Source organism: Terrapene carolina, unplaced genomic scaffold (genome assembly GCF_002925995.2).
Source record: "Terrapene carolina triunguis isolate 2854851 unplaced genomic scaffold, T_m_triunguis-2.0 Scaffold23267, whole genome shotgun sequence".
NCBI classification, from domain to species: domain Eukaryota; kingdom Metazoa; phylum Chordata; order Testudines; family Emydidae; genus Terrapene; species Terrapene triunguis.
In genome coordinates, this window is record NW_020687618.1 from 3,105 (window position 1) to 12,999 (window position 9,895).

Consider the following 9,895-nt stretch of genomic DNA (forward strand, 5'->3'; position numbering starts at 1 on the left):
CCTGCTATTCCAGCCCTGGGCTCCCCACACACAGCTCTGCCAATGCCTCTTACCCTTACCTGCGGCTCTGCTCCCCATACACACCCAGCTCTGGCAGTGCATCTCAATCCTGACTGCAACACCCCTGCTACACCAGGGCTGGGCCCCTCCACCGCTCTGCTGGTGCATCTGTACTCTGATCCACAGCACCCCTTACTATACCAGGCCTAGGTTTCCCACGCCACCCTGCCAATGCCCCTTAACCCTGACCTGTAACCCCCTCCCACTCACTCTGGACCTCCCCATCAGTAAAACAGAATTACCACTACTATGCTACTTACAAAGGTGCTGCAAGGATACAATCACTGATGTCTAGGAGGGACTCAGATACTCTTAGGGCAGGTCTTCACTACGGGGGGGGGTCCATTTAAGATACGCAAATTCAGCTACGCGAATAGCGTAGCTGAATTTGACGTATCGGAGCCGACTTACCCTGCTGTGAGGACGGCGGCAAAATCGACCTCCGCGGCTCCCTGTCGACGGCGCTTACTCCCACCTCCGCTGGTGGAGTAAGAGCGTCGATTCAGGGATCGATTGTCGTGTCCCGACGAGACGTGATAATTCAATCCCCAAGAGATCGATTTCTACCCGCCGATTCAGGCGGGTAGTGTAGACCTAGCCTTAGATACAGTGGGTGGCAAGTCTGACCCAGTATTATCCCTGTAATTGTATCCACGGACGCTCTTGTTGCTCTATGGGATGCAGATCCTGCTCTGGGACTAAGCATTCGTTTTGTTCCCGTCAGGTATTTCAAGCACAGTGATGGAAGCTTCACCAACCACCAATGGATCTTCTTCTGGTTTGGCCTGTCCGACATCCGGGATTCCTACGAGCTGGTGAACCACGCAATATCCATTCCAGACTCGTTCTGCAAACCATAGGACGATCTTTCTAGGGCAGAGTGAGAGCGGAGCAGGTTGGGCTTGGGAGGAGTCAGGCCTTCGTACATCAAGACCGGATAAGAAGAACCAGAGGTCAGCACGGCCAGCCATGCACAGAGCCCCAGGGGTGTTTCCTGCACCCAGAGGAATGATTGGCACAAAGAACCCTCTTCACCAATTCAGCACCCAGCTTTTCCCTAATAAAGTGCTAGCGAAGCCTGTGTTGTGCGGACTGTTGTCAAGAGAAGTTAGAGCGAGGAGGTCGGGACTCTTGGGTTCAAGTCTCATCTCTGCCACTGACTCACCGTGGGACCTCGGCAAAGTCACTTCCCCTCTCTGTGCCTCACTTTCCCGACCTATAAAATGGGACCTCCATTAACGCGCGTGTAAAAAGAGCAGCGACATCTTTCCTTACAATCCTGTGGAACAGCAAGTAGGAGTCACACACACAACGCTTGTATTTATAGGAGCCAGCAGCCTGGCTGTGGAGTTCTACATACGTGTACAGCAGAAAACAGACCAGGGCAGCTGGAAAGCGTCAACTTTTAATGTGATTTTGGCTTCTTTTTCAAGGTGTCTCGCCTTTCTTTAGCTATCCCAACAGTGCGATGTTAGGGTCTTACTGCTTTCTCCTTAACCAGTGCATAAGGCTGCTGTGCATCAGAACTGATCGACAAATGTCAGCTGGGAACTTCAGAGCGGCCAAAGGGCCGCAGACACCAAACCGCCAGTGAAATTCCAGCTAGTGCCTTTGAAAACCCCGCACGTAAACGGGGTAAAACTGTCAGAAGGGACAAAGTCCCACATTTGTAAAAGTCTTTAGGCGTTGATGCACTCGGCATTGCGACACCTAACTGATTTAGGAACCTAAACCTCATTTTAAGAGCCTAAATCCTACTGACTCTCAATGGGATTTTGGCACCTAAATCCCTTTTGACAATGATGTAGGTTCCTAAATCAATTAGGTTTCACTGAGCACGGCAATGCCTAAATACTTTTCCAAATCTGGGCCTAAGTGACTTAGCAGCCTATGGCCCATTTTCAAAAGTGACTTAGAAATCTAAGTCTTATTGGCAGTGGGACTTAGGCGCCCGAGCAACTTTTGAAAACGACAGGTTCCTAAGTCCCCTGGGCACTTTTGAACATTTTACCCTGATCACAAACCTACTCATCGTCCATCACCAGCATCCCTGGCAGTGAAACATTTAAACGTCTAATTGCTAGATATTTGCCATGAATCTACCGTGAACTCTTGCTAGTCAGCCAGTAAAGCAGCAGGAAGTCTGAAATGATCTGTTTAAGAACTAGCATCACCAATGGCAGGGTTAAAGGAGAGCCTGTCTGGTTAAGTGCCATGAACCTGCAATGAACTCTTAAAATGCCAGCACTACCCACGTATAAGCCAGAATTTTTTAACCTAAAGTTAGGCACCAGTAAGCCCGAGAGGAAATGTACAGGTATCGTAGCTTCAACTGGTTAGGCACAAACTAAAAGCGATGTGCATATGAAGCAGAAGATGGGAGACATTGTTCAGGTAGGAGAGGAACTGGGCAGCAGGACTCAAGACCTTGGCTCTGTTCCCAGCTCTGCCACAGATTTCTTGCATGACCTTGGGCAAGGCAGTTCATCCTCAGTTCCCCATCTGTACAATGGGGATAACAACACTGCTGTGCCTCAGAGGGGTGGTGGAGGACAAATCCGTAAGTATCTGGGAGGTACTAGGTACTCCAATGACGCCCGACACCTCTCAAAGTCGGCCTGCTTATTTAGGTGCCCAACTTTAGGTTAAAAAATTCTGGCTTATACGTCTCTCCTGCCAGCATCTCTGTTGGTGGCTTAAGTAAGATCTGACCTGGCTCTGGAGCGGAAAAGCAGCTGAAGTTTCCTCTGTTCACGTGCCTGTGATTAGGGGGAAGACAGGAAGGATGGCCCAGTGGTTAGGGCACAAGCCTGGATTCGGAAGACACAGGGTCTGTTCCCTGCACAGCCACCGACACCCTGGATTACTGTGGGCCTCTGAGTCTCAGTTCCCCATCTGTAACATGGGGTTAATAGACATGGCTCGGGGCGGGGGGGGAGAGATGTGTGTGGGATGAACATAGTAAAGCTTGTGAGGTGCTCAGATAACAGTAACGAGGACGGAGAAGTACCATAGGCGGGGTTTGGCTTGGCTTGATTAAAGCCAAACAATGTTCCGGTAAGAAATAAAACTCAAGGGGTGGAGTTAAAAGCCTTTTCTCATTTAATCATCAGAAATACATGATGGGGAAAGTGGTTTAGAAAACAGGGAAGACGCAACAGCAGGTCAAAGTGGACGGCTTGATCTAGGCAGTTGAGACGATGACCGTGTTTGAGAGCTCTCCTTAGGCGGGCAGGGCACTAGAGCGAGAGAGATCCTGCATGCCAGCTGGCCCCGCAGCAAAGGACAAACCAAACCTGGTGGCAGGAGGCCCTCATGGGGCAAAGGCAAGTTGTCTCTGGGAGGCATGTCACCTTATAACATGGAGCACAGTCTCCCAACCTGTCCCTGACTCTGACAACCCTGGCCAGGGTTGTAAGACATGGGATCCTCAGAGGGTTGGGAACCGGACTTTTCCCCCCTTTCAAGCTTCCCTTCCTCACTCAGTCACTCCACCCCAGCACTCTGGAAATTCCACCTCTCTTGGGGGGACGGGTAGCAGCTCCCCTCTCTACATAACTGTTCATTCCTCCAGGCTTTGGCAGGCAGGATTGTCCGGTTGTAAAGCAGTGTCCATCTGCTCCCTTCATCGGGCTGTGCTAGGAGACAAGCCAATGCACAACTGATTCATATGCATGCTCCATTGATGGACGGGAGGCAGCATGGACGGATGCACACAGAGCGGGAGCGGGGCAAGAGGCAAAATTATTCCCTTCTCATCTCCGAAGCAGCTTCTTTCTCCCTCTCAAGAGCATTGAGGGCTGTTCCCCTTTGAAATCGCTCCTCTCCACAGCACTGCATCCTTTCGGGGAGCAGGGTTTCTTTGTAACCCCATGAAATTCCACAGGCAGTAGTTAGAAGCACAGTGAGAACCAGCTTAAGTAACGAATGGAGGACGGTTACTCTGGCTTGGACACTGGCCTGCTGGGTGAGCTTGGGCAAGTCACGTCCCCGCTCTGTGCCTCGGTTTCCCCATCTGTACAATGGGGGTGATGACACTGACCTTTGTAAAGCGCTTTGAGATCTACTGATGCAAAGCACTAAATAAGAGCTAGCTTATTATTACCGTTGTCCCCACACACCCAATGGTCCCCACGCACTGCAACCAATGTGCAGAGTTCACCACAGACGATGAAGCGGTGGCTTTGAAGTCCCCCATTCAGTTCATTGTTGGCGTCTTTCCAGTAACCAATCATCTGGCTCCCCAGGGGGACTCCCAAGCTTCCAGGATCCACTCCTCCTTTCAGCAGAGGAATTACGCTGCTCACACACCCACTGAGCTAGCCTGACCCTGTGGGCAGCTGTTCTACAATGTCCCCTTTGCTGCTACACAGAGCCAGAAGAGTGAGGCTCTATAAGGCTGTGCTTAAAACACCTGTCAAAGTGCAATGAAGGACTAACATGCTCAAGAAAGGCAGCCACTGAGTCCCCTGGCCCGTCAATGGGAAAAATCAACTAGGAATTTTTTAAAAGTAGTAAAAAAAGAATAAATAATGGTGATTTTAAAAAAACCTACTCCCATCCCCTCCCCCGAACTGCAGAGCCCTCCCCCAGGCCTGTCCTATCGGCCCCCACTTGTCCCATCTCAACCATCCGTGGCCAAGATGATGACAGCCCCGAAGATACCAACGTTCTGCCCGATGAGTTTCATCTGGTTCCAGAACTCGACGCGCCGGGAGTCATGCCAGTAGCCGAGGTTCCCATCAATGAACAGGATGACCAGGGGCAGGATCACCGAGAGGATCTGGGCGGCCGTGCTGATGTAATAACCGGACAGGAATGACAGGGCCAGCACCCCATAGAGGATGAAGAGTAGCTGCAGGGTGATCTCGCCACCTAGGATGTGGTTGAGGTAAGCCAGACGATCCTCTTTGCTGTGTTGGAGGGAATAGGCCTGTAGGGTGCAGTGGAACAGTAAACCAAGAGGTAGGAGCAAATTCATACACACTGAATATGTCTGTACTGCAATCAGGATGTGTGACTACAGCACGGCTAGACATACCCACGCTAGCTTTGATCTAGCGCTGCCCGGCCAGGACCCTGGGTACATACACCAGGGGCCCCCTGCCCAGTTGCATACATACAAAATGGGAAATGACCGCCTAGGAAGGAGTACTGCGAAAAGGGATCGGGGGGGGTCATAGTGGACCACAAACTAAATATGAGTCAATAGTGTAGCACTGTTGCAAAAAAAGCAAACATCATTCTGGGATATATTAGCAGGAGTGTTGTACGCAAGACACGAGAAGTAATTCTTCCGCTCTACGCGGGCTTCAACTGGAGTATTGTGTCCAGTTCTGGGCGCCACATTTCAGGAAAGACGTGGACAAATTGGAGAAAGTCCAGAGAAGAGCAACAAAAATGATTAAAGGTCTAGAACACATGACCTATGAGGGAAGATTGAAAAAAATTGGGTTTGTTTAGTCTGGAGACGAGAAGACTGAAGGGGGACATGGTAGCAGTTTTCAAGTACATAAAAGGTTGTTACAAGGAGGAGGGAGAAAAATTGTTGTTCTTAACCTCTGAGGACAGGACAAGAAGCAATGAGCATAAATTGCAGCAAGGGAGGTTTAGGTTGGACATTAGGAAAAACTTCCTAACTGTCAGGGTGGTGAAGCACTGGAATAAATTGCCTGGGGCGGTTGTGGAATCTCCGTCATTGGAGATTTTTAAGAGCAGGTTAGACAAACACCTGTCAAGGATGGTCTAGATAATACTGAGTCCTGCCTTGAGTGCAGGGGACTGGACTAGATGACCTCTTGAGGTCCCTTCCAGTTCTATGATTCTATGTTGCTGCAGCTTCACTGCTGTCATTACTGAAGCTAGCTCAGGCATGTCGACATGTAGTGCAATCACATCCCCCAAATGCAGTGTAGACGTAGCCACAGCCTTTCCTCCCAAAAGGCTTTGGGGATTGTGTGCGCGACGGCAGCTGCTTCACTGCACACACCCAATCACTACACAGCAGCTTAGGGGTGCTGGAGACCAGCTGAGACGGACGGAGGCCCAATGCAATTCAGAGAGCATAGGCCAAAAGGGACCATCAGGATCATCTAGTCCGACCTCCGGCATAGCCTATCAGGACTTCCCGGAATTAATTCCTGCTTCGAGTCGGCTGGTGGTTGAACTAGAGTGGATCTTTTAGAAAAAACAGCCAACTTTGATTGAAAAATTTTCTAGCAATGGAGAATCCGCCACAACCTTCAGCAAATTGTTCCAGTGGTTAATTACCCTCGCTGTTAAAAATTCATGGCTTATTTCCAGTCTGAATTTGTCCAGCTTCAACTTCCAGACACTGGATCTTTGTCTGCTAGATTGAAGAGCCCATTATCAAGTGTTTGTTCCCCTTGTAGGTACTTCCAGACTGTGGTCAGGTACCCCCCTTAATCTTCTCTTTGTTAAGCTAAATAGACTGAGCTCCTTGAGTCTCTCACCATAAGGCAGGTTTTCTAACCCTTTAATCATTCTCCTGGCTCTTCTCTGACCCCGCTCCAATTTATCAACCTCCTTCTGGAATTGTGGGCACCAGAACTGGACACAGTATTCCAGCAGCGGTCACACCAGTGCCAAATACCGAGGTAAAATAACCTCTCAACTCCTACTCGAGATTTGCCAGTTTATTACTAGTCTGAATGTATCTAGCGTCAACTTCTAGCCGTTGGATCTCATTATAGTTTAATCATCAGGCTGGAATTTGGCCAGGAGACTAAGGTTAATAGCTGACTTTTGCACGAAGCACCATGGGATCAGGATGCCAGTTTTACATCCCCTCTGAAAGGCAGTGCCACCAGTGGCACAGTGCCCCCTGCTGTCATACTGGGGGTTCTGATTTAATACAGCCTCAGCAGGAAGGAACAGTGCCTGCTACTCAATCACATAATAGCCACAAAGACTAAGGGTATAACTGGTGCCAAAATACTATCTCCATTTCTCTGCCTCCTCCACCCTGCAGGGCTGTTCTTAGGGGATCATGGAAGCTGATGCTCCTCCCACCGATCCAATCCACTGCCTCTATTTCTGTCCAGTCATATGCAAATAGTGCTATGGCTTTCTAAACACCCCAGAATCCTTTGCAGTAGGCTGCAGGGGTGTCCAAAGGAGGTGCAAAGAATTCTAGAACCAATGTGATACCCAAAGGCACCTTCAGACAGAGTAAGCAGGTCAGGGCTGGCCAGTAACCATGGCAGCTGGGGTGTATCTCTGGCAACAACCCCTTTTAGTCCAAGGGGCACCCTAAGTGGCCACCTGTGCCCCACAGAGAATCCCCCCTTGTCTGATCTCCCGCCAGCTGTGATACAAGCTGCTCCAACACCCACACTTTCCCAATTGCGGCCACAGCCACATGACAAAGTGCTGAATCCCAGTTTCTTTCTGATCACCCCGCTTAGTCCCCCGTGCTCTGGTGATTTCACTGCAAGCCAACGCACGCTGGCTAGCAATGGCAGAGCTGTGCATGGAAGTCCACCATGGCACCAGCCTGCTCCTGCCCCACTGGGTACATACCACGCAGATGAGGTAGATGCCGAGGAAGACCTGCCCGGTGGACTGCAGGGACCTGCTCCGTGGCTTCTGACGATAGATCTCACCAGCCCCACTCGCCAAGATCAGGAACCCACCAATGATAGCTATGGTTCGTGAGTACATCCTCACCTGCAGGGGGAATCACACAGTGTGTACGTCAGTTAGGGACTGGGAAATAAAAAGGAGCCCCATAAACTTAAAAGAAATAAAAGCACGAGGCATTTAGATACATGAAAACAACAGCTGCAGGGGCATTACACTGGAGACAGACCTCTCATCTTCACGTTTCAGGGCACAAGCTGATCATCAGCGGAGGTCAGGAAGAAAGTGTGTAGGCTTGTAGCTAGGTGCGCGATGCAATCTCGCTGAAGCAGCTGCTTTGGCCATGAGATAGCGGACTAGCAGGATCAAAATGGGGGCGGAGGTGGAGGGGGAAGAGAAGAGGAAGGAAAGGGCGATGGGGATAATTCTTGCTCTCACTGAAATACTAACATGGAGACTGAAGCCTTCTTCTATTCACAAAGCAGATGCAACCCAGGGATTAGCAGGGCAAGTTTCCCCTTACATCGTCCTGATCTCAAGGAGTGAGGGAGCGATTCAGTCTCTATGGCCTCTTAATTCCTTGCCCTCTCTGCTGAAAGAGCGAACAAGGAGGCTCAATGAGGATACTAGCTTCACTTGGATGTTAGTGCCAGGGGGCCTGGACTGAGATCTACACTCATTTTGGATAGGCCAAACAGTCCAGGGTTACTAAGCGAGGCTGGCATGGGAACAGATGAAGCAGCTGCCCCCTAGCCCATCAGCCACCCAGGGAATTCCGATGAACCCCTCACCTTCAACCAGTCACCGTAGTGCACATAGCCCCCGATATACGCCGCGTACGTGCTGACTGCCAGCTGAAGAGCAGCTCCCAGTGCAAACCACCTGCGCTTCACCCCGAAGGACATGAAGCTGGCACACAACACCGCTGCCCCCATGTCCAAGTACAGATACGGGACGGGGATGTCAGGTTTCCTAGGGGGAGACAAAGAAGGAGTTTCAATCCAGTTGGACATCTGAGGAATCAAGTCAAACCACGTAAGCAGGACAAAGCAGCCACAACCCTCCGTCCGCATGTGAGCCCAGGGTGCCCAACTGTGTTCGGGCACTGCCTTAGGAAGAACTCTGCTTTCAAGCTGGAGATATTAGAAACCTGAGCTCTCTCGCTCACATTAGCCTGTGAATAAGTGTCCAAGGGACAGCCCTGGACATGGAGGTCCTATATTTATCCTGCAGTATGTAAGGGCCAAATAGTGGCAAGGCAAGTTTCCCCAGGTCATCCCATCAGCATGCCTCAACCGCAGCCTTCTCCAACAATAATCCCTAGCTTTTATACAGCTCTTTTCTTCCACAGATCTCAAAGCACTTTCCAAAGAAGGTCAGTATCATTATCCCCATATTACAGAGGGGGAAACCGAGGCACAGAGGGGGAAGCAAATCCACTCAAAAAATAAGATATGGTAAGTTCTCCAGGGCAAGGACTGTCTATTATTGTATTTGTACAGCACCCAGCACAACAGAGGCCCATCTTCGTTGGCCCGTAGGCACTACCATAATAAACATGAGTAATAATAATAAGCAAAATACCCAAGGTCACCCAGCAGGGCAATGGCAAAGCCAGGAATAGAACGCACATCTCCTGAGCCCTAGTCTAGTGATCTATCCACTAGGCCACACTGCCTCCCCAATGCCTACCATGAATGGAGAGGGAGGCCACTCAAATTATCCAAGCTTGCCGTTCCACGTGTTATGAAAATAAGCTAAAGGCCATTCACAGTGCCTCTCTGGGTGACCCAGCACCATCAGAAAAGCTCCACCTCTAACTCCCCAAAGGCACATGCAGTGCTACAGGGTTTCCACTCCAGCATTAGCTGCATCTGGGTATTGCAATCCAAATAGGGTTGCCACCTTTCTAATTGCTGGTAATGGGCCCTGCCCCACCTTTTTCCCCTAAGGCCCCACCCCTGCTCCACCTCTTCCCTTGAGTTCCCGCCCCCTTCTCCACCTCTTCCCTAGGCTCCACTCCCTTTTCCGCCTCTTCCCCCAAGGGTCCACCCCGTCGCACACGCCTCTCCCTTCCTTGCTGGCTGGATCCACTCCACCTTCCCCGCCCCCAACTGGGTTCCCTCTGCTGTTCCAGGGCTGGGACAGGAGCTGCTGCAGGCTAACAAGGAGCCTGTGGGCAGGTAGGAGGCAGCCCCCAGCTGAGCAGGGGCTGGGTTAATGACCAGGCACC

At 50.7% G+C, this 9,895-nt stretch overlaps 2 protein-coding genes across 3 annotated transcripts in view; one reads left to right on the forward strand and one right to left on the reverse strand.

Moving 5' to 3' along the window:
• Nucleotides 1-2,991, forward strand: part of NAGS (N-acetylglutamate synthase) — a 5,777-nt gene extending 2,786 nt beyond the window's left edge. For both annotated transcript variants that reach the window (XM_026662131.2, XM_026662132.2), the window contains one exon: nt 785-2,991. In XM_026662131.2, the coding sequence (XP_026517916.1) occupies nt 785-920 (136 nt within the window). In that variant the 3' untranslated portion in view covers nt 921-2,991. The remainder of the gene's footprint in view (nt 1-784) is intronic.
• Nucleotides 2,992-4,177: 1,186 nt separating this feature from the next.
• TMEM101 (transmembrane protein 101) lies at nt 4,178-9,136 on the reverse strand. The gene is made up of 3 exons (XM_024199425.3): nt 8,454-9,136; nt 7,603-7,749; nt 4,178-4,993 (listed from the first exon to the last, which is right to left on the reverse strand). The coding sequence occupies exons 1-3, from the start codon at nt 8,733-8,735 to the stop codon at nt 4,685-4,687; spliced, it is 738 nt and encodes a 245-aa protein (XP_024055193.2). The 5' UTR covers nt 8,736-9,136; the 3' UTR covers nt 4,178-4,684.
• Between the last annotated feature and the right edge of the window lie 759 nt (nt 9,137-9,895).